This window comes from Pelophylax lessonae (genome assembly GCF_965119305.1).
Source record: "Pelophylax lessonae genome assembly, chromosome: 12".
Lineage (NCBI taxonomy): Eukaryota > Metazoa > Chordata > Amphibia > Anura > Ranidae > Pelophylax > Pelophylax lessonae.
This window is the reverse complement of record NC_138779.1, coordinates 133464850-133490146: the sequence shown is the minus strand read 5'-3', so window position 1 is coordinate 133490146 and position 25297 is coordinate 133464850. Positions and strand designations below refer to the sequence as shown.

Here is a 25297-nt window from a genome sequence, read left to right as displayed (position 1 = left end):
TCCACCACTGTTGGAGGGGCCCCAAGAGTCAGGAATGGAGCCCACCAGAGTGCTGCCTGCATGATGATCCTCTTCAGCTGGAGCTGAACGGCCTTAACCCCAGGCAGGAAGTGACTCTGCACTGAGCTGGTAGGCAGCCATTCATATCCCTGGGTTGGTATTCAGCAGGGAGCGGAGGAGAGCTGAACCTGAGCCGGAGCTCAGCACTGGAGGGCGGAACCTTTACTGGGGCAGAAGCAACGAGGCACCGGAATGGTCTGAGGATGTTGGTGATGAAGGACATGCGGAGCTCTCCGACTGCTGCTTCTCCCTCCACCAGGAGCCGGTTGGAGCTGTGGTGAGCACTGTGGTCCAGGAGAGGAGTGTCCTGGGAGAAGGAATCAGCAGGATCACAGTGAGGGAGGGCAGAGTGGGGGCCACTCTCTTCATACCGCCCAGTTAGTGTCCCCAGAACAGTGGATCGGGGTCCCTGGGTGTTACATGGAGCATCCCTGGTATGAAAGGGAATCGGGGTCACCAGGTGTGCCATGGGGAATCAGAGTCACCAGGTGTGACATGGAGGATAGGGGTCACCGGGTGTAACAGGAGTTCGGGGTCACCAGGTGTGCCATGAGGAATTGGGGTCCCTGGGTGTACCATGGGGGATTGGGGTCCCCAAGTGTGACACGGAGGAACATCAGGGTCCCCAGGTGTGACACGGAGGAACATCAGGGTCCCCATCTGTGACATGGAAAAACATCAGGATCTGACATAGAGGAACATTGGGGTCAGTGGGTATGACAGTATGACATGGAGGAACACGGGGTCCCTGGGTGTGACATGGAGGAACATTGGGGTCAGTGGGTATGACAGCATGACATGGAGGAATATTGGGGTACCAGGGTGTGACATGGAGGAACATCAGGGTCAGTGGGTATGACAGCATGACATGGAGGAACATCAGGGTCAGTGGGTATGACAGCATGACATGGAGGAACATTGGGGTCCAAGGGTGTGACATTGAAAAACATCAAAGTCCCTGGGTGTGACACGGAGGGACATTAGGGTCCCCGAGTGAGACATGGAGAAATATTGGGGGTCACTGGGTATGAAAGCATAACATGGAGGAACCATCGGATCAGGGTCACTGGGTAGGACATAGAGGAGTTTTTAACCCCTTCCCTTTTTTTTGGGGGGGGGGGGGGGGCGCAAGTAGCTGGTCTTGCCTAGGGCGTAAAATAGTCTAGCGCCGGCATGGTGCTCCATTTTTGGGAAATTGTGTCCCGTACAGCAAGCAAGCTGCATTTGTCCCGCAGAGCACATTGTAAAGCCAAGGACCTGAAACAGGTAAGTGATACAGAAGTTCTGCCTTTGCCTTTACTTGCAGCATGCTTGCTGGGTGTGTATTCAGAAAGGGCTGAAGCCACAGATATGGCAGGTCACCGGCCTACACTTTTCATACAAAACTGTCACATAAAAAATATTTCACCGAAGATGATGTTGCGCTGTATTTGGGGGGCGAGGACTACATTTCCCGTCATCCTTTGCCACGGTAGACGCTCCCAGCGTGTGTCACGTGACCGGATTCCTCCGGGAAGATGGCGATCTTCAGTGTGTATGTGGTGAACAAGGCTGGAGGACTCATCTACCAACTGGACAACCAGAACCCCCGAGCCGAGACCGAGAAGACCTTCAGCTTCCCGCTGGACTTCGTCCTCAAAGTACATGATGACCGGGTGCTGGTGTCCTTCGGTCAGAGAGACAACATCCGAGGTGAGCCGGGGGAGGTCCTGCCTTCCTTCCTATCAGCTGCTCTTCCTGCCTCACTTCCCACCATCTGCTCTCTCCTGACAGCGCCCTGCCCTCCCTGACAGTCCCCTGCCCTGCCCTGCCGTCCCCTCCCCATCCCCTGACAGTCCCCTCCCCTCCCCATCCCCTGACAGTCCCCTCCCCTGCCCTCCCTGACAGTCCCCTGCCCTGCCCTGCCGTCCCCTGCCCTCCCTGACAGTCCCCTGCCCTGCTCTGCCCTGTCGTCCCCTGCCCTGCTCTGCCCTGTCGTCCCCTGCCCTGCTCTGCCCTGTCGTCCCCTGCCCTGCCCTCCCTGACAGTCCCCTCCCCTCCCCATCCCCTGACAGTCCCCTCCCCTCCCCATCCCCTGACAGTCCCCTCCCCTCCCCATCCCCTGACAGTCCCCTCCCCTCCCCATCCCCATCCCCTGACAGTCCCCTCCCCTCCCCATCCCCTGACAGTCCCCTCCCCTGCCCTCCCTGACAGTCCCCTCCCCTGCCCTCCCTGACAGTCCCCTGCACTGCCCTCCCTGACAGTCCCCTGCACTGCCCTCCCTGACAGTCCCCTCCCCTCCCCTGCCCTGCCCTCCCTGACAGTCCCCTCCCCTGCCCTGCCCTCCCTGACAGTCCCCTCCCCTGCCCTGCCCTCCCTGACAGTCCCCTCCCCTGCCCTGCCTGACAGTCCCCTCCCGTCCCCTGCCCTCCCTGACAGTCCCCTCCCCTCCCGTCCCCTGCCCTCCCTGACAGTCCCCTCCCCTCCCCATCCCCTGACAGTCCCCTCCCCTCCCCATCCCCTGACAGTCCCCTCCCCTGCCCTCCCTGACAGTCCCCTCCCCTGCCCTGCCCTCCCTGACAGTCCCCTCCCCTGCCCTGCCCTCCCTGACAGTCCCCTCCCCTGCCCTGCCCTCCCTGACAGTCCCCTCCCCTGCCCTGCCCTCCCTGACAGTCCCCTCCCCTGCCCTGCCCTCCCTGACAGTCCCCTCCCCTCCCCATCCCCTGACAGTCCCCTGCCCTCCCTGACAGTCCCCTGCCCTGCCCTCCCTGACAGTCCCCTGCCCTCCCTGACAGTCCCCTGCCCTGCCCTGCCCTCCCTGACAGTCCCCTGCCCTGCCCTCCCTGACAGTCCCCTGCCCTCCCTGACAGCGCCCTGCCCTGCCCTCCCCGACAGCGCCCTGCCTGCTGCCTCTCCGGTACTGTGTAGTCATTGCTTGCATTTTAAAGTGGTAGTATCCCGCTTTTTGACACTTTTACCTACAGGTAAGCCTATAATAAGGCTTACCTGTAGGTACAAATAATATCTCCGGCACGGTTTAGGAGATATTTACAGTGCATGCAGCCGCTCGCGCGAGCGCTCTGAAGGTCCGGGGGGACCTTCAATTATCTTGCCGGGAGCTTGCCGGAAAAATCACTCCCGCGCGCATGCGCGGGAGTGACGTCATCGCGGCTCCGGCCAATCATCGCGCCGGAGCCGTCTCTTCCGGCCAATCGCCGCGCCGGAGCCGCCGAACCCGGAAGAGACGGCGAGGGATCATGGCAGCGCCCGCAGCGATGTCCGGGGGTCTGTGTCGGGGTTTCGTTCTAAGGTAAGTTACACATAATGGGCTAGTATGCGATGCATACTAGCCCATTATGCCTTTGTCTTGCAGGTTTTTTTTTTTTGTTTGTTTCTAGGGTTTACAACCGCTTTAAATGTTTACTTCAGATTTTTTTTTTTTTTTCTTTTAACAAAAAGATTTCCTCCTGTTAGAGTCCATTCCTCAGCACAGCCCCCGGTCCCCTCCCCTCATCCTGGTAGATCTAGTCCTCTTCTCTTCTTGAGACTTATTACTATCTGTGCTGGTCCACAGCCTCCCCTCCCCTCCCTACATAACCTTTTAGGGGAATACTATGGAGTGACCGCTCCTAGTCTGCTGGGACCGCTGGCATCACATCCAAGTTGTATGTGTACAGTAGGGAGGCTTTATTGGGTGAATAATCTGCATAAAAGATCAATAAATGCACGTATAATCTTATGGGAATATTTTTTTTTTTTTTTGTTGAATTTAAGGCAGGCCATACATTATACAGCTTTCTCTCCATCAGCCACGGGTTACATGAAAGAAAATCGCTCAATTCCCCCCCATCAGGGAATCCTTCTCATAGAGCTATTGTGTGCTGACAGCGGCAGTTACCCCTCAGAATACAATGAATACTGCTGGTGGCTGTAGCCGATTGCAGCGATCGTACGAACAATCCTGACAGACTGGTTGTACTGAAAATAGACCGACCTCAGAACAACCAGCCTGCCCATAGATGGATCAGATTCATCTATGGCTGGCCTAATGGTCTGGTGACAGAACTCCGCCCCTCTCACTGTGATATGCTGATCTCCACATTTCTTATCTCCCAATTCCTGATTGGTTGTTCAAGAGATTGGCAGCATCCATTTCCTACAGGCAGTTTAACCCCTTCCTGACCATGCTATAGCCACAAGATGGATACAGCACAGTCATCCAGTTCTGGGAGGGCATCCATGGGTGTCCTGCTAGAACATCCCGTCTGCTCGCTGCATCGGGTGTGCTCTGTGATCGATGGCTCCTTTTGGCAACTGATTGCAGTAAAGGGCCAATCACAGCTGATCACATGTAAACAGACGTGCCAGTTATCGACATTCCTTTCCTCCCACCCTATGTCTGTGGTAGGAAAGGAGAGACAATAACCGGCAAGCCTGTCAGCACATTGTGTACATTAATAATTGGGGCAATAATCATCAGTGCCGCCTCATCAATTACCTCACTCAGCCCCCCAACTGTAAGTATCTTAGCCCCCTCCGCCACACCTGTAGTCACTCAGCCCCCCCACCTGTAAGTCACTCAGCCCCCTCCCCCCCACCTGTAAGTCACTTAGCCCCCTCCGCCACACCTGTAGTCACTCAGCCCCCCCACCTGTAAGTCACTCAGCCCCCTCCCCCCCACCTGTAAGTCACTTATCCCCCTCCGCCACACCTGTAGTCACTCAGCCCCCCTCCCCCCCACCTGTAAGTCACTTAGCCCCCTCCCTCACCCCTGTAAGTCACTCAGCCCCCTTCCTCACCCCTGTAAGTCACTCAGCCCCCTCCCTCACCCCTGTAAGTCACTCAGCCCCCCCCCCCACACTTGTAAGTCACACAGCCCCCTCCCTCACACCTGTAAGTCACTCAGCCCCCCTCCCCCCCACCTGTAGTCACTCAGCCCCCCCCCCCACCTGTAAGTCACTCAGCCCCCCCACCTGTAAGTCACTAGCCCCCCCACCTGTAAGTCACTCAGCCCCCCCACCTGTAAGTCACTCAGCCCCCCCACCTGTAAGTCACTTAGCCCCCCCTCCCCCCCACCTGTAGTCACTCAGCCCCCCTCCCCCCCCACCTGTAGTCACTCAGCCCCCCTCCCCCCCCACCTGTAGTCACTCAGCCCCCCTCCCCCCCCACCTGTAAGTCACTCAGCCCCCATCCCTCACACCTGTAAGTCACTCAGCCCCCATCCCTCACACCTGTAAGTCACTCAGCCCCCGTCCCTCACACCTGTAAGTCACTCAGCCCCCTCCCCTCACACCTGTAAGTCACTCAGCCCCCTCCCTCACACCTGTAAGTCACTCAGCCCCCTCCCCTCACACCTGTAAGTCACTCAGCCCCCTCCCTCACACCTGTAAGTCACTCAGCCCCCTCCCCTCACACCTGTAAGTCACTCAGCCCCTGTCCCTCACACCTGTAAGTCACTCAACCCTCGTCCCTCACACCTGTAAGTCACTCAGCCCCTGTCCCTCACACCTGTAAGTCACTCAACCCTCGTCCCTCACACCTGTAAGTCACTCAACCCTCGTCCCTCACACCTGTAAGTCACTCAGCCCCCTCCCCCACACCTGTAAGTCACTCAGCCCCCTCCCCCACACCTGTAAGTCACTCAGCCCCCTCCCCCACACCTGTAAGTCACTCAGCCCCCTCCCCCACACCTGTAAGTCACTCAGCCCCCTCCCCCACACCTGTAAGTCACTCAGCCCCCTCCCCCACACCTGTAAGTCACTCAGCCCCCTCCCTCACACCTGTGCGCCCTGAGCCCTCCCCTTTCCTCCTCAGGCCTGTGTGCCCTGAGCCCCCCCTTTCCTCTTCGGGCCTGTGCGCCCTGAGCCCCCCCTTTCCTCCTCCTCGGGCCTGTGCGCCCTGAGCCCCCCCTTTCCTCCTCCTCGGGCCTGTGCGCCCTGAGCCCCCCCTTTCCTCCTCCTCAGGCCTGTGCCCCCTGAGCCCCCCCTTTCCTCCTCCTCGGGCCTGTGCCCCCTGAGCCCCCCCTTCCTCCTCCTCGGGCCTGTGCGCCCTGAGCCCCCCCCTTCCTCCTCCTCGGGCCTGTGCGCCCTGAGCCCCCCCCCATCCTCCTCCTCGGGCCTGTGCGCCCTGAGCCCCCCCCTTCCTCCTCCTCGGGCCTGTGCGCCCTGAGCTCCCCCCCTTCCTCCTCCTCGGGCCTGTGCGCCCTGAGCCCCCCCTTCCTCCTCCTCGGGCCTGTGCGCCCTGAGCCCCCCCCCCCTTCCTCCTCCTCGGGCCTGTGCGCCCTGAGCCCCCCCCCCTTCCTCCTCCTCGGGCCTGTGCGCCCTGAGCCCCCCCCCCTTCCTCCTCCTCGGGCCTGTGCGCCCTGAGCCCCCCCCCCCTTCCTCCTCCTCGGGCCTGTATGCCCTGAGCCCCCCCCCCTTCCTCCTCCTCGGGCCTGTACGCCCTGAGCCCCCCCCCCCCTTCTTCCTCCTCGGGCCTGTATGCCCTGAGCCCCCCCCCCTTCCTCCTCCTCGGGCCTGTGTGCCCTGAGCCCCCCCCCCTTTCCTCCTCGGGCCTGTGTTCCCTGAGCCCCCCCCCTTTCCTCCTCTGGCCTGTGCGCCCTTAGCCCCCCCCCTTTCCTCCTCCTTGGGCCTGTGCGCCCTGAGCCCCCCTCCTTCGGGCCCCCTATATCACGTTGCCCAACATTCTCAAAGACCTAGTGGTTTCATGCACTGTCAAATTTAAAGGTTATTCTATCACATCCTACATGTTAAAGAAATTACTTCCCACTGCAGTGGTTTCCCAATGGCAGGGAAATTTCCCATTCTTGTGTAAGTCTGGCACCATAATATATCTTGGGATATAAATTTGTCAATTTCTCTGAGCTATATACCAGAAATTTCCAAAACCTTATTGCATGTGGGCTCGGTCTCTTACAAGTTTTGATTCCCTTTAGCGACATCTGATTTCCACACTTTGCTCGTACCTATCTAGGGATCCCCGTCAGTTCCGGATTACGCATGTTTGGCCTGGGAGAAGGATTTGGAATTCTTCCCTTCCAAGTACGACTGGGAGTCCATAAATACGTTCATAAGGGCTCTTTAAACATAGCGATCTAAGATCAGGTCTGGATGGTCTAGAACCCCAACCCTGCTTTGTACAATTACTCCTACAGTTCTCAACTTATGCTGGAGATGTGAAGGAGAGGAAGGTACAATGTTCTACATATGGCAGTCATGTCACCAAGGATCATTACCCTTGCATACTCTTTAGACTACACTCCTGCACAATTCTGTCTCCACTATACGTCTTTGCCTAGAAGATCTTACTTTATATCACTGGCCTTGTTTATGGTAAATGCGGTTATGCCTCCCAGTTCACTGGCGATCTTCACAAATTCCCACCACAAGGGAATGGTTTATTAGGCTCCGTAGGATTGAGAAAATGGAGGAGCTGATTCACATTTCCCAAGAGAGGGTTTCCAAGTTCACCATTAAGCCCCTTTCACACGGGCGCCTCCGTCTTGCGGATTCTGCTTGCTCAGCGAGGGATCGCTCCATTGATGCCTGCTGAGCAGGCGGTTGACAGGTTCTGTCCACTCTGCTATGCAGAGCAGACACAGTCCTGCTCTTCTCGAACTGTCTGTCCGTTTTTCATCTGATCTGCCAGACTGATGAAAAATAGGACCACCATCCGTCTGGATTTTGCGCACAGGATCGGATGGGATAGCGGCAGATGTCAGCGGATGTGTCCAATGACATCCGCGGCTCCATAGGGGAGTCTACATGGTCCAATCTGGTCCATCTGAAAAATTAACAGGCGGACCTGATTGGACATTCCATGTGAAAGGGTCCTGATTTTGCTGGTCTCTTTTAAAGTGTTGCCTCTGGAAAACATAGGGGACTAAAGTTGCCATTTCATTGGTGCACACAATTTTATAGTTTGACATGTTGGATATCTGTTTTATTGGCACAACCTCATCTTTTATATTTTATCAAAAAATTTGGTAATTATTGCGGTTTTTTTTTGCTCTAAAATTTATTTTAGTGTACTTTATATGGAGGCTGTGCATTTTAGAGCTTTGTGCTAATATTGTGTAGCATAAAAATATTGGAACCACCATTTTATTTCCTAGGGTGTATGCTTTCTGAAAATATATAATATAACGCAAGAACGCCTCTGGGAGTGAAAGGGTTAAATGTTTAACCACTTCCCCTCCAACCTATTGTAAAATGACAGCTGTGCAGGACATTTTTCGTTGCAGGTGGACGTCGTATGACATAATCCCGGAACTCACCTCGTGGTGTGACCTGTCGCTGGCTGTGTCCGGTGGATAAGTGTACCCGCCAGGCCAGATTGTTGTTCTGTCAGTAGGTTAGGCACGGATCCTGTGTGTCTGCAAGGCAGGGACTACGATCCATATCTTCCCCTGGTAAAAGCACCTCCCACACAGTACACAAACACTGGATAGGCACACAGTTATTCCATTGATGGCCCCCTGATGTTAACCCCTTTCCAGCCAGTGTCATTAATACAGTGACAGTGCAGATTTTTTAGCACTGATCTGAGTGTCACTATCAGAAATGTGTCGGTATCAGAATGTCCGCCGCAATATCACAGTCCTGCTATAAGTTGCTGATCACCGCCATTATTAGTAAAAAAAATGTATAAAAATATCCCCTAGCTTTTAGATGCGATAACTTTTGTGCAAACCAATCAATATACACTTATTGGGATTTTTTTACCAAAAATATGTAGCAGAATACATATTGGCCTAAATTGATGAAGACTTTTTTTTTTTTTTTAATTATTGAATTTGTTTTATAGCAGAAAGTAAAAAGTATTTTTTTTTTTTTCTCTTTAAAATGTTTATATATTTTTTTATGTTTATAGTGCAAAAAATGAATGCAGAGCTAATCAAATACCACCAAAATAAAGCTCTATTTGTAGAGGAAAAAAGGCATATATTTTATTTGGGTACAGTGTTATGCGATAATGCAATTGTCAGTTAAAGTAATGCAGTGCCACATCACAAAAAAAATGGCCTTGTCATGAAGGGGGGGGGGGTAAATCTTCCGGAGGTCAAGTGGTTAAAAAAAGAAAAAAGTAATTACATTTTTTTTTATTATTATTAATTTTTGCATGTTGTCACCAGGCAGTTTCCCCGATCACCGCCACACCAGTTATATGATGATGCTGTACTGCACTGCTGACAGTATGTAAAAAAAAATGTTTACATTTCTTCGTTTTCCAAAAAATTGTGACAAAAAATTCCAACTTCAAAAAGCTCGCCATACCTCTTACTAAATACCTTGAACTGTCTGCTTTCCAAAAAGGCTAATTTGGGGGGGGTATTTGTTCTGTTCTGGCATTTTCGGGCCTCAAGAAATGAGAGGCGCTGTCAGTACTTCAGGATTGATGGACTTTCAAATATGTATCATATTAATAATATATCAAACGTTCACACAGACTAAATAATATACACTGATCTGGGTTACTTTCACCAAAGAAGTGTAGTAGAATACATTTTGGCCTAAATTTATGAAGAAAGTTATATATTCACAAACTTTTTTTATAAAAAAACAAAGAAAAACGTGTATTTTATGTTTTTTTTTTAAACTTTGTCTTTTTTCATTTAGCAAAAAATAAAAAACCCAGTGGTGAATAAATACCAGCAAAAGAAAGCTCTTTTTGTGTATATAAAAAATAAATTGATAAAAATGTCATATGAGCACAGTGTTGCATGACTGCGCAATTGCCATTCAAAGTGCAATAGCGCTGAAAGCTGAAAATTGGCCTGGGCAGGAAAGGGGTGAAAGGGCCTGGTATTGAAGTGGTTAAAGGTGTAAATGCTTGTAAACCCTATGAGATGAGGTAGTCCCTTGCTGTCCTTGTGTACAGTGCAGAGCTATTGGTCCTGTATTTTTCTTGATGACATCATTGTGTGACTGGCAGCTGCAGAACATCTTACAGGAGAGGCTTCAGGGGGCATAGATGGAGTCTGTTGGAGCGAGGTAAGTATTCTACCTTATTCCTCATTCTCTAGCATTAAGGAACATTTAAAGCGGAGTTCCACCCAAAAGTGGAAGATCTGCTTTACTGCTTCCCCCCCCCCCCCTCCGGTGCCACATTTGACACCTTTCAGGGGGGGAGTGGATACCTGTCAAAAACTGGAACCCACTCTAGTGTAGGGGTGCCATGGCAACCTAGGTCATTTGCGGCGCTTCTTCCTTCCCCTGCGCATGCGCGATGCGCGCATGCACAGTAGGAAACAGACTGTGAAGCCGCAAAGCTTCACTTCCTGTTTCCCTTAGTAAGGATGCCAGCGCCTGTACCCCGAGCTGATGGACGGGTCAGCTTCAGGTGCTGACATTCGCAGGCTCCGTGGACAGGTAAGTGTCCTTATATTAAAAGTCAGCAGCTACAGTACTTGTAGCTGCTGACTTTTAATTTTTTCTTCCCTCCAGGCTGGAACTCCTCTTTAACTCTTGTGCTGAAAGTTTTTTTTTGCAATTCCCGGAGATGAGCTTTAATAAAGTTGTAACACAATCCTAGTGTACTTTGGGAATCCTTACCATACACTATAAAACACAGTCATGGATTCTACGTATTCCAACTACAATAGGGAACATTAATCTGGAAAGACATATTCCACGTCTCCCTGCACATTGCATCATTATTTCTATCTGTGAGCGGATTGTTTCTACAATCCATTGTTACCACATTACATTTCAGCTGCTATTTTACTAAAGAAAATGTACTGTGTGATCACTTACTATATGTGTGATCACTTACTATATGTGTGATCACTCTTCTTGTTGGCGGTCTCCTCTATGAAATGAGTTTAGTAATAATTCAGTCTCTTCTGTTTTATAATCCCGTATAGTCGGACACACTGTGCTCTCTATCAATGGCATTGATGTAAATGGAAGAAACACAGCAGATGGAAAAGAAGTTCTGGAATTTCTGGGAAACCCTTCCAACTATCCGCTTTCCATCCGCTTTGGGCGACCCCGTCTTTCATCCAATGAGAAGCTAATGTTGGCCTCCATGTTTCACTCGTGAGTTGCTGCATTTAGGCACGCATTTTTAACATGTTACCTTGTACCCTGTTATTCCTTATTGAATGCTTTGATTTTTTTTATGTTTTCTTACAATGTGGGGGGTGTAAGGAAAATGTAGAGGTGGGGAGTAACACACATTTTGCTAGAGGGAAAAGTTATTTCAAATATTTTTTAAATCCAGAGGCACCATTTGAAAGAAGGTCGCCTGCTCTTATGTGGCTGCTGAACGTTCGGTAGTAGAGAAACCCAATTATGTGGCTGGAGGGAGAGTTCTTCATCCAGGAAGCTATTGGCTCTGTATGCTGGTTTAGGTTGGTTGCCGGGCAACACAGATAGTAGCCGAGGTTTAAAGCGGAGCTCCACTCAAACGTGGAACGTGCACTTATCTGTCTCCTCTCCCCCTCCAGTGCCAACATTTGGCACCTTTTGGGGGGGAGGGGGGGAGCGTGTACCTGTTCTTGATGGGTACCCTGTCCCCACTTCCTTGGCAAAAGTAAAAGGAAAAAGCGGAGTGCCTCTAAGTGTAGAGTGTTTAATTATCCTCAGTAGAACAGATACAGAAACTTTCTCACATAAGAAAAAGCTCATCTGAACGGTGGCATTCTGAAATGGGGAGTCCGTGTCCAGGTGTATGTCTCCACGCTGGTAGTGCAGGGGTGGAAGCATAGTATACAGTGGCTCCGTCAGGCTGGATGGCCGGCGGCTTCTGGTTACCGCTCTGCTCTCAGACACTTAGGACACAGAGTCGCCTGCGTGACATCGCCGATCGGCCAGCCAATAGCATGATGCGTTTCAGAGCATGCGCATAACCCTCACCGGGCGTGCGCGTCTTTTTTTTCATGTGCACTTCTTCAGCAAGGTACCTCAGAAGTTCGGATCCCTCCTCCTTTCTTTGCTTCCAGGCCAGTAACTGAGCGCAGCGCAATTTGTGCATGCGCAGTAGGGACCCAGTCGTAGTGACAAGGCTTCACTGCCGAGTTACCTTACCGACAATGGCGGCGGCAGCATCAGGCAGCCAACGGAAAGATTGGCTGCGGTACCGAAATCGCTGGATTCCAGGACAGGTAAGTGTCCTATATTAAGTCAGCAGCTACAGTATGTGTAGCTGCTGACTTTTTTTTTTATTGTTGGAGGGGGAGGCTGGAACACCACTTTAAGGCCGGCCATACATTATACAATTTTTCTTTTAGATTTACCAAAACCATATAATGAGGTCAAACCTAAACACTTTCATAGTTACATAGTTACATAGTAGGTGAGGTTGAATAAAGACAACAGTCCATCCAGTTCAACCTGTGTAGGTGTGTGGCTGTAATCATCTCACATATCCCTGAATGTTGTAATCCTTGAGATGTACGTCTAATAGTCTTTTGAAAGCCACCATACTTCCCGCAGAAACCACCTCTTGTGTTAGAGAATTCCACAATCTTGTAGCCCTAACAGTAAAGAACCCCCCACATTGCCTGAGGTTAAAACGTTTCTCCTCTAATCGCATTGTATGCCCCCGAGTCCTCATGCAATCCCTTCGACTGAACAGCTTTTTTTTCTAAGCTGAGATCCCCATTGAGATATTTAAAAATTGCTATCCTGTCCCCCCTCAGGCGTCTCTTCTCCAGGGAGAATAAATCAAGCGATTGCAGACGCTCTTCATAATTAAGGTCCTCCAATCCCCTAATTAGTTTAGTTGCCCTTCTCTGGACTCTCTCCAGCTTTCAGTTTGTTTGCAATCAGGCAGGCCCTTGCACTACATAGTTAAAGGTAAATCTAAAGGAAATTGAACAAGAAAATTGTATAATGTATGGCAAGCTTAAAGAGGATGTAAACTGTTACATATACCCAGTGAAGTGAACAGCCTCAGATGATACACAGAGATGAGACAAATCTCCCTGCGTAAGTTTTACATGTATATGTACAGTCTTCAGCTTTCTATATTCTTCAGAAAGTGCACATTATGTTAGAAAGTATTCTTCCTGTTCAGCACTGGGAGTGTTGTGTTGGCATACACTGTGTGACCGCTGATTGGAGGAAAGGCACAAACCCTCACTCCACATAGGCAGAGGAAGGACGGAATGTGCTGTGAATAGACCAGCTCTCTGCTAATCTATTTATAGCACCCTCCCCAAAATACAATTCAGCCTGGTTTTATCTCAGTTGACAGAGAACTCGTCAGAAGTTATCATGCTGATAACAGAAGAACGGAGCAGGGGAAAGCTACAGGACTTAAGGGCCATACACACTATAAGATTTTCTGAAGACTTTTTCCTTCAGATTTACCTTTTCTATGTAGTGCAAGGGCCTGCCAGATTGCATACAAATTGAAAGTGTTTAGGTTTGACCTCATATTATCTGGTTTTGGTAAGTCTAAAGGAAAAAATCTTATAGTGTGTATGGCCCATTTGCGCTTTGGAGAGAGATAAGAAAACACTACAGAGATATGTACGGTAGGTCCAATTTCATGAATCAGGTTTACATCCACTGTAAGTGTAACCACGGGAGGCACCTACACAACCTGAGGCAGTATTCCTGCCCAGTTCAACAACTTTGGTGTCCATATCCAAGAGGTGGTCCAGACTAGGTAATAGTGCTCATTCTAGTAACTCTTCTAGTATTGCAGCCAGTTGGTGTCCTAAAACACTACAGAATCCACATAACCTTTACCAATTGAGTTGACCTCCAGGCATACAGGTGATTAACACAGAGCTCTTTTACCATCCAAAAGCATCTGTATTTCTGTCCATCCAGTCCTCAGATTTACACAGCTTTGGGAGAGGATCTCACCTTTCCCTGTTGCACTTTCACTTACAGATTTGAAATCTGCCCTTACCAACCTAAACACATACAAATCTGAATCTGTGCTTTTATCTTGTATTCCAGGCTATTTGCTATCGGATCCCAACTCTCTCCAGAGCCAGGAAGCTCTGGCATTGAAATGCTGGAAACGGATACATTCAAACTGCACTGCTATCAAACTCTAACAGGTAAGTTGTTTAGTCGGTGGAATTTTTTTTTTTTTTTCATGCAATAGTCCAGGGCTTGACAAATTTACTTGGAATCTAGGAGCCAGCTAAAAAAGTTAGGAGCCAGTTTTTTTTCGCGCATGCTGAATGGCCGGCTTCTGTCGGACCGGCTGCCATACCCACGGGGCCGAATGGCGAGCAGTTTTTATTGAACCGGCTGATGTTGGCTGACATTCGGCCCGTGTGAACTTGGTTTGATGGTATGATGGGCAGTGGCTCACTAGAGGACAGTGCAGCAAGGTGGGGGCAATGGGTGATCCAGTAACTCGTGCCACCTTGGGCCCCTTTCATATGGGTACCTCCGCTAAGCAGAATCCGCTTGCTCAGTTCCCACCCTGGGTCACATCTATTTTATATTGTACTGAGTTGATCTTTATCTGACGTGGAGAGGATGGATTTGCAACCCTTCTGCTTTACTTTCATCTTCCTTCTGCTACATAAAGGGGTAGGGAATTGGCGCTGCCCGGGAAAGGACCTGGTATGAATTTGTTTATCACAGATACAAATATATAAATGATAAGTAATTCCTAAATTGAGAGATATTCAATGTTTCTACTAGTCACAGATAAACATGTAAATATGTATCTTATAACATATTATATAAACAAGATTATATCTCTCAAATATACAAATCTTATATAAAGTGACTGGTGGTGAAGTGATGTGCTGATATGAAATAATATATACGTGTGAAAATTATAAATATTAAAAATAGAAATTACATAGGTGACATATAATTCATATATAAAAAAGGGATATTGCACTTAATAAATAAATATAAGAAATATATATTAAAAATCACAGGTGATCAGAACATAATAAATATTAAAGCAGAGTTCCAGCCTAACACACTCACCTGTTCAACGGTCCAGGGATGCGACCGCCTGAAGCCTCGCTCTTCTCCCTCTCTGCTCTCCGGCGCCGGTATCACTGGTGTGGGCACCCGGCTGTGACAGTTTGCGGCTTCACAGCCGGGTACGCACTGCGCATGCGCGAGTTGCGCTACGCGTCTTGATTGGCCGGCAATCTTCTGGGACCTCTGACGTGTCCCAGAAGATTGCAGGGAGGGAGGGGGAGAGGAGAACTTCCGCTCAGGGTACCGCGGCGCTCCGAGCGGAAGTGGGAGCGGTACCTGTCAAAACTAGGTACCCGCTCCCCCCCAAAGAAATGACATGCCAAATGTGCCATGTCAGGGGGTTAGCACTACCTAAAGCGGAAGTTCCACTTTTGGGTGGAACTCCGCTTTAAAGTGCAAGGTGATTGGTGAATAAATATATCCGTGGTGTGTACTAGTAGGTGTATATACTGCTAAAGTGCACAGTGAAGGGTATGTGGGACAATATATTCCCCAATAACTATATCACAGTGGCCAAACTCAAATAAAAAATATATATAATATATATTATCCAAAATGGGGATAAAATGGATTGTTAGCACATGCACCGCACTATTTGCTCTTGGGTGCTATTTAGTGAATAAAGTCCACGGTACAGCACACAGGAGGGGGAGGGGGTGTTCAATCCTCAAGTGATGTTGGGATCCAATCCTCGTGCATAGGGATAAGTGCTCGAAGTGGTTGGTGATATAGATTGCACTCACCAGAGTGCCCAACCCCACACAGGGGTATTGGGAAGGGTATGTAACTGTCAGCTACAGCAGGAAATGTATTCCTTATGGTCATCTCCTTCCTTGTATGGAGGAGAGAGGGAAGGGACCCTGCTGCACTTCAGTCCTCCTTTTGGGAAAGGCTCCGGTGGTACAGTGTGTGAAAATAAATAGAAGGGGAACATATAGTGTAACTCCGTATAGTAGGCTTATATTTTAAATAGTTTGAAAAGGTACTCACATTACAGAAGTTGTATATCAGCGTGGTTGCGTTACTTCCCGACCCGGATCTACCGTGGAACGCATTGCGCTCCGGAGCCCTGTACGCCACTGCCGGCTGTTCACTTAGTCTCTGTACGAGACCGACTATACATGCTGATATACAACTTCTGTAATGTGAGTACCTTTTCAAACTATTTAAAATATAAGCCTACTATACGGAGTTACACTATATGTTCCCCTTCTATTTATTTTCACACACTGTACCACCGGAGCCTTTCCCAAAAGGAGGACTGAAGTGCAGCAGGGTCCCTTCCCTCTCTCCTCCATACAAGGAAGGAGATGACCATAAGGAATACATTTCCTGCTGTAGCTGACAGTTACATACCCTGCCCAATACCCCTGTGTGGGGTTGGGCACTCTGGTGAGTGCAATCTATATCACCAACCACTTCCAGCACTTATCCCTATGCACGAGGATTGGATCCCAACATCACTGAAGATTGAAAACCCCCTCCCCCTCCTGTGTGCTGTACCGTGGACTTTATTCACTAAATAGCACCCAAGAACAAATAGTGCGGTGCATGTGCTAACAATCACTTCAATTTATCCCCATTTTGGATAATATATATTATATACATTTTTTATTTGAGTTTGGCCACTGTGATATAGTTATTGGGGAATATATTGTCCCTCATACCTTTCACTGTGCACTTTAGCAGTATATACACCTACTAGTACACACCACGGATATATTTATTCACCAATCACCTTGCTCTTTAATATTTATTATGTTCTGATAACCTGTGATTTTTAATATATATTTCTTATATTTATTTATTAAGTTTAATATCTCTTTTTTATATATGAATTATATGTCACCTATGTAATTTCTATTTTTAACATTTTATAATTTTCCCACATATATATTATTTCATATCAGCACATCACTTCACCACCAGTCACTTTATATAAGATTTGTATATTTGAGAGATATAATCTTGTTTATATAATATGTTATAAGATGCATATTTACATGTTTATCTGTGCCTAGTAGAAACATTGAATATCTCTTAATTTAGGAATTACTTATATAATTTATATATTTGTATCTGTGATAAACAAATTCATACCAGGTCCTTTCCCGGGCAGCACCAATTCCCTACCCCTTTATGTAATTTACATCAAGATATAGCAACGCTATATTTTAGGGAGGCTGCAGCCCATCGCCCCTCTACATTCCCATAGCGCGGGCTCCCTTATTTTATTTATCTTCCTTTTGCTGTCCAACTAATGTAGAAAAATAATACATGCTTGTCACACCCCTGGCCACCACAAGAGGGCACCAGTTCACCGATAGAAGCTTCTCACTCAAGAAGGCCGCAAAGCCATGATCTCAATTACTGGCTGGCACGGCATCTTAGTTTGTGGGGGGGGGGGGGGGTAGGGTTTGGGGCGCACGGGGACAAGACACCTCATGCAGTGCGGCCCGGTTGCTAATTCTAGTCGCTAATGTGACCTGGCGACTGAAGTTTGTCGAGCCCTGCAATAGTGTGTTTGTTTTTTGTTTTGTTTTTTAGTGATGCATCCGCCCTTTGTGACCTGAGAAATATCGGTGCTGGAAAACATAGACTATATCTCATACTATTGCTTTACCAAGCTGCAGTTTCTTTCTAGATTTTAATGCCACTAGGCACTACAAAGAAATGTGATGGTGTCTTGTTTCCCAGCTATGTTTGTGGATCCTCAACCATTGACAAATCTATCTGGAAAATGTTAGGAAGCAGCAAATATTTAACATTCAGTCTGCATACAATTGTGACTATACACTCAGCGGACACTTTATTAGGTACACCTGTTTAATTGCTTGGTAACACAAATTACTAATCAGCCAATCACATGGCAGCAACTCAATGCGTTTAGGCATGACGATGTGGTGAAGACGACTTGCTGAAGGTCAAACCGAGCCTCAGAATGGGGAAGAAAGGGGATTTAAGTGACTTTGAACGGGGAATGGTTGTTGGTGCCAGACGGGCTGGTCTGAGTATTTCAAAAACGACTGTTCTACTGAGATTCTCATATACAATCATATCTAGGGTTTACAGAGAATGGTCCGAGAAAATATCCAGTAAGCGGCAGTTGTGTGGAGGAAAATGCCTTATTGATGTCAGAGGAGAATGGGCAGATTGGTTTGAGCTGATAGAAAGGCAACAGTAAAGGCCCGTACACACGTACCGATCGTCGGCATACAAACGTCGGTGGACGAAGGATCTGCCGATTGTACGCGTGTTAGTATGGTGCCTCCGACAGATGTCTGCGCACAATCCGCGGACAAAAGTCTTTCGTGCAAACATGAAAATATTTGTATGCCGACACCAGAACGGACGATTGTTCGCCTGTCAGTACACAATTCGGCCGACAGACCGCAGATTTGCAAGACTGGGCATGCTCAGAAAATAGAAAACACAGGGAAAGTTAACCATTACATGACATCACTTCTGCAGTCGGCGGACAAAATTCTTGTGCTGTCCTTGTGCTGTCTTTGCACTTTTCAGCAGACACCGACATCCCGGGGAGAAAAGAGGAACATTTGTATGCCGACCATCGGTACGTGTGTACGGGGCTTTACTCAACCAAGGTATGCAGAATACCATCTCTGAATGTACAACACATCAAACCTTGAAACAGATGGGCTACAGCAGCAGTAGACCACACCGGGTGCCACTCCTGACAGCTAAGAACAGGAAACTGAGGCTACAATTCACAGTCTCACCAAAATAGGACAATAGAGGATTGAAAAAACGTTGTCTGGTTTGAGGAGTCTTGATTTTAGCTGCGACATTCAGATGGTGGGGTCAGAATTTGGCGTAAACAACATGAAAGCATGGAACCATCCTGCCTTGTATCAACAGTTCAGGCTGGTGATGTAATGGTGTGGGGGATATTTTCTTGGCTCACTTGGGGTCCCTTAGTACCAATTGAGCATTGTTTAAGCACCACGGCCTACCTGAGTATGGTTGCTGACCATGTCCATCCCTTTATGACTACATTGTACCCATCTTCTGATGTCTACTTCCAGCAGAAAAATGCACCATGTCACAAAGCCTCATCTCACCACTGGTTTCTTGAACGTGACAATGAGGTCACTGTACTCCAATGGCCTCCACACTCACCAGATAGATCCAATAGAGCTCCTTTGGGATGTGGTGGAATGGAAGATTCGCATCATGGATGTGCAGTCGACAAATCTGCAGCAACTGTGTGATGCTATCATGTCACTATGGACCAAAATTTACAACACCTTGTTGAATCTATGCCATGAAGAATTAAAGCGGAGTTCCGGGCACAAAAACGATTTTTTTTTTGTGCCCCTCCGCTAGGTAGAGCTCACCTGAAAAGGAATTGGATAGTTATTTTTTATTTTTTTTGTTTACTCACCTTTTTATTGAAGATCGTAAATACTCACCTATGACTGCTTCCTCCTCCAGCGCCGAGGCTCACCCCGTCACTTCCTGTCTCGCGATGATTCCTGGGAGCTAAACGTCATAGCTCCCAGGAATCAATGCGACGGCACCGGCCCGCTCGTCATTTCCGGGCGACGCCGCATTCCCCTGCTAAACAGCTTCTGGGCATGCCCAGAAGCTGTTTAGGAATGCGGCGCCGCACCGGATGTGACGAGAGGGGCCGGTGCAGTGCATTCTGGGACACGAAGACGCGGAAGAAGACAGAGAAGAGGACCGCGCCGGCTTCAGCTGCCCACAACAGAGATGGAAACTCTGTGGAAGAAATTTTCTAAGTAAGTATTTCTTCTAAAAGGTTAGTGCGAACCGGGACAGATCAGAGGCTAGCCATTGTGGAATGTGCTAGCCCTGACTGTCCCGGGGGTATGTTCATCAAAAAATCATTTCTGTGCCCGGAACTCCGCTTTAAGGCACTTCTGAAAGCAAAAGGGGGTCCAACCCGATACTAGCAAGGTGTACCTAATAAAGTGGGCGGTGAGTGTATATCATTGACTTCACAATTGTAATATTCTTGTATTCTGTCGGTATATGCAGTATATGTCACGCTTGTTTTACATGTCTGGTGGAGTGGTAAAGGTTAACATTTCTACTATAAAAGGCCTTCTAATAATAACGATGTGGGTTCGTGTATTTGTTACAATGCAGCATCTTAAGGCTCTGTTAACGTCGTGGCGTTCCAGATCGCAGGTAGAATCGCCACAATCCCGAATCAGGGCAAATCCTGGAACGCCTGTGCGACTCCTGTCACTTCCAATGGCACCCCAATCGCGGCGCAATCTTGCCGCAATTGTCGCCCGACGAATCGCAGTAAAATTCTTTTCTTCAGTCTTCACAAAGGAATCGGGGGGCTACACGAACCCCGCTTGTAAGGCCGAACTAAATAATACACCTCAGGAAGTGCCGCCATGGCTAACAGACGGATAGACTTAGAGCTAAACTAGAGAAACCTAACATAAATAAATCCCCGGGACCGGATGGCTTGCACCCAAGGGTTCTTAATGAGCTCAGCCAGGTGATTGCCAGACCATTATTCTTGATCTTTAAGGATAGTTTACAAACGGGTATGGTGCCAGCTGATTGGAAAAAGCCAACGTGGTACCAATATTTAAAAAGGGGCCGAGATATATCCCGGGTAACTTTAGACCGGTCAGCCTAACATCAGTAGTCTGCAAAATTTTGGAGGGGATGATAAGGGACCACATACAAGACTTTAGTAATGAAAACGGTATTATAAGTAGTAATCAGCATGGATTCATGAAAAATCGTTCTTGCCAAACCAATCTATTAACCTTCTACGATGAAGTGAGCAGCCACCTAGATAAAGGTAAGCCTGTGGATGTGGTATATCTGGACTTTGCAAAGGCCATTGACACCGTTCCCCACAAACGCTTACTGTACAAACTAAGGAATGTAGGTATGGACCATAAGGTGAGTACCTGGATAGAGAACTGGCTCCAGGGGAGAGTACAGAGGGTGGTGATTAATGGGGAGTACTCGGATTGGGCGGGAGTGGAAAGTGGGGTCCCCCAGGGTTCTGTCCTGGGACCAATCCTGTTTAATTTATTCATAAATGATCTAGAGGAGGGGATATTTAGTACAATCTCAGTATTTGCAGATGATACTAAATTAGGCATGCCAATATCTTCTATGCAGGATGTGGAAATCTTGCAAGCAGACCTGAACAAAATAACGGGGTGGGCAACTACATGGCAGATGAGATTTAATGTAGAAAAATGTAAAGTAATGCACTTGGGGGCCAGAAACCAGAAAGCAAGCTACTCACTAGGGGGGGAACCTCTGGGTGAGTCTAGGATGGAAAGGGACCTGGGGGTACTGGTAGACAACAGGCTTGGCACTGGCATGCAATGCCAAGCCGCCGCAAGCAAAGCCAACAGAATACTGGGTTGTATAAAAAAGGGGATTCACTCCAGAAATAAAGAGATTATTCTTCCACTCTACAAGACTCTGGTCCGGCCACATCTGGAGTATGCTGTCCAGTTCTGGGCACCGGTCCTCAGGAAGGATGTGCTGGAATTGGAGAAAGTCCAGAGAAGGGCAACAAAAATAATTAGGGGAATGGAGGACATCAGCTATGAGGAAAGACTACAAGCACTGAACCTATTCTCTCTGGAGAAGAGACGATTGAGGGGGGATATGATATCAATGTACAAATATTGTACTGGCGACCCTAGCATAAGGAACAAACTATTCAGAGAAAGGAGATACAATAAGACACGTGGCCACTCACTAAAACTTGAGGAAAGGCGGTTTAACCTTTAAAGTGCGTAAGGGGTTCTTCACTGTAAGAGCGGTAAGGATGTGGAATTCTCTTCCACAAGCAGTCGTATCAGCAGGGAGCATTGATAGTTTCAAAAAACTATTGGATGGACACCTTAAAGACCACAACATACAGGGGTATACAATGTTAAAAGCAAACACACACACGCATCATAGGTTGAACTGGATGGACTGATGTCTTTTTAACCTCACTAACTATGTAACTATGTAAAATTGCGCAAACAGAATCACGGGATTTCTGTCGCCCAAAAGAAGTACAATAACTTATTTTGGATGACAAAGGTTCCCGTGATTCTGTTTGCGCTATTTTACTGTGATTTCTTAACCACTTGCCGACCGGTGCAAGTACATATACTGCGGCGGTCAGCCCCTCACAGGCAAAGTGAGGTATGGGTACGTCACTAGCCTGTGAGGCTCTGGGGAGCGAGCGCGCGCGCGCCGCCGGCAGGGAGCTCCCGCTTGGTCACGAACCCCCCCGCGCGTGTGACCGGCAGACCCGATGTCCGCCGGGCACTCACAATCTTTTCCGTGACAGCGGGAGAAAGGCAGATGGCTGTTGTAAACAAGCCGCCTGTCATTCTCCCCTGTGTAAGAATGGTGATTATACGGTTCTACTATGTAGGACCGTTGATCACTGTTCCTACACCTCAAGCCACAGCCAATCACAGTTAGAATCATGCCCCTAGGGACACACACCACCCCTCCCTCTCAAAAAAAAGTTAACCCCTTCACTGCCAGTGTAATTTTACAGTAACAGTGCATATGTATAGCACTGATTACTGTAGAAATGTCACAGGTAACCCCAAAAGTGTCAAAAAAGTCAGTCAAGGGTCCGATCTGTCCGCCGCAATGTCGCAGTCCCGCAAAAAAAATCGCAGATCGCCGCCATTACGCGTTAAAAAAAAAAACAACAAAAATGACAAAAATCTTTCCCTGTGTTAGTAAACGCAATAACTTTTGCGCAAACCAATCAAAATATGCTTTTTGCGATTTTTTTTTTTTTTTTTACCAAACATATGTAGCATAAAACAAATTGGCCGAAAATGTTAAAGTTTTGATTTTTACATTTTTTTGGGGAATTTCATATAAAAAAATTTGAAAAATATTGTTATTTTTGCAAAATTGACGCTTTTTCCGTTTATAGCGCATGATCAAAAAATCGCACAGGTGATCAAATACCACCAAAAGAAAGCTCTGTTTGTGGGAAAAAAAGGATGTCAAATTCGCAAAATTGTCCGTTTAAAGTCACGCAGTGCCGAATCGCAAAATACCCCTTGGTCAGGAAGGGGGTAAAATCTTCCAGGGCTTAAGTGGTTAAGCGACAATCGCAGAAAAATCACTCCACAATCAGGGTGCCATTGGAACTTCTATTGGGTGACAGGCCTCCCGCGATTCTGTTTGCGTGATTTTACTGTGATTCGTCGGGTGACAATCATGGCAAAATCGTGCTGTGGTGCCATTGGAAGTGAAGGGGGATCGCACAGCCATCCTGCATATTGCTGTGATTTAGGATCGTGGGCAGAATCAGGACGCCAAGATGTGAAAACGGAGCCGTATGATCATGTAACATTCCCATACCTCATTTTAGTGATCTGGAGGTTACAGCATTAAGAGTCTTACAGGTGACCGACTTGGCTGTGTGATCCCCAAAGAGGGGTGCATGTCCTGTCACTGCTGCAGATGAACAAGGAATCGGATGGCTGCACTCCCACAGAAGATCCAAATAATCTTTATTCAAATATCCATAAAAGCACTACATAGATGAGCATATAGACGGGAGGAAAGAGGTTGACGCGTTTCTCGCGGTAAAGGTGGTTCTGAGTAAGCATGCTTACCGTATGAAACGGATCAACCTCTTTCCTCCCCGCCTATGTAGTGCTTTTCTAGATATTTGAATAAAGATTATTTGGATCTTCTGTGGGAGTGCAGCTATCTGATTTCTTGTTCATTGGAATGAAAAGAATGTGGCTGCGAACATGAATGTAAGATGGTGTTACCTGGGTTTTTCTGTAATATTCATCTTCAAGTCCGATATTTCCCCTCTGCTGTACTTTTCTAGATGTCCTTTGTCTGATGGCCACATCATTCAACCCACGTGCCCTGAGACCAGGTGATTCTGGAACCACTCCAGTCTGTGACTGGACATAGAAAAGAGAAGCAGTACGGTCATGAGCTCATCCCTTTGTCGTACTGCTCTCTCTTCAAATCTGCGTGCTCCTTGTAGCACATGAGCTGACTGGATCTGTGTGCTGTTTATTCCTTTCACACTCCAGCCCTGCTGTACATGGACTCAACAGGCTGATAGTGGGTCAGGCTCCGGTACCTGCAATGCTTGCATTCACAGAATACATTTTAATGATGTAATAAAGATGACAGAGGTACATTATTGTGTACCTAGAGTTCAGTTCTTGCACAGAAAATGTCCATATATGCTGGATTTGCTGGCTTTTTGTCTGCAACATTTACTTATTTACTGTTCATTTCTTTCTCTTCAGGTATAAAATTTATGGTTTTGTCAGATCCACGCCAGGCTGGCATAGATGCTTTACTACGCAAAATTTATGAACTGTATTCTGACTATGCGCTCAAGAATCCATTTTATTCCCTGGAAATGCCCATTAGGTAAGAATTATTTACCATGTTACTGTAATGCTTCCTTGTTCATGTGCTAAAACTGCACACTATCCAGCAATCGTGGGAACCTACAGACCAGTATTTTGGACCCAACCTTTTAGGTGGATGCCCAGGTAAAAAAAAAAAAAAACTTAAAGCAGAATTAAAATTACAAAATGCTGATCAGTAATTTTTTTTTTTTTTTTATATGACAGAAGCCAACTTATTGGTCACTTCTGTCATAAACCCTTCTCCCTGCCAGTGTTTGAACACACTGAGCTCACGCATGTGCTGTTCACCATACATTTACAGCATGGCTCTGTGCCGTGACTGACACCTGTACGCATGCGTGCAAATTATGTCATCACAGCCTAGCCGACCAAGCTGCTGAAGATTTAGAATCTTATGGATGCAGAACATTCAGCCTCTGTTCAGCCCATGCTGCAATCGCACTCCCAGAGAGAAAAGTCATTGGAGTCAGTGGCACAGTGCAGCTTGAATGGTGCATGCATTTGAGCCTGAGCCACATGACATGGTAGCTGACAAATACGGAAGCGTATATTGAGCTGACAATACGGAAGCGTATATTGAGCTGACAATACGGAAGCGTATATTGAGCTGACAAATACGGAAGCGTATATTGAGCTGACAAATACGGAAGCGTATATTGAGCTGACAAATACGGAAGGGTATATTGAGCTGACAAATACGGAAGGGTATATTGAGCTGACAAATACGGAAGCGTATATTGAGCTGACAAATACGGAAGCGTATATTGAGCTGACAAATACGGAAGGGTATATTGAGCTGACAAATACGGAAGCGTATATTGAGCTGACAAATACGGAAGCGTATATTGAGCTGACAAATACGGAAGCGTATATTGAGCTGACAAATACGGAAGCGTATATTGAGCTGACAAATACAGAAGCGTATATTGAACT

General features: G+C 47.8%; 1 protein-coding gene across 1 annotated transcript in view; it reads left to right on the top strand.

Moving 5' to 3' along the window:
- Positions 1–1535: 1535 nt before the first annotated feature.
- Positions 1536–25297, top strand: part of TRAPPC4 (trafficking protein particle complex subunit 4) — a 32150-nt gene continuing 8388 nt past the window's right edge. The window contains exons 1-4 of the mRNA XM_082273080.1: positions 1536–1752; positions 10904–11078; positions 13956–14059; positions 24236–24362. Of these exons, the coding sequence (XP_082129206.1) occupies positions 1578–1752; positions 10904–11078; positions 13956–14059; positions 24236–24362 (581 nt within the window). The 5' untranslated portion in view covers positions 1536–1577. The remainder of the gene's footprint in view (positions 1753–10903; positions 11079–13955; positions 14060–24235; positions 24363–25297) is intronic.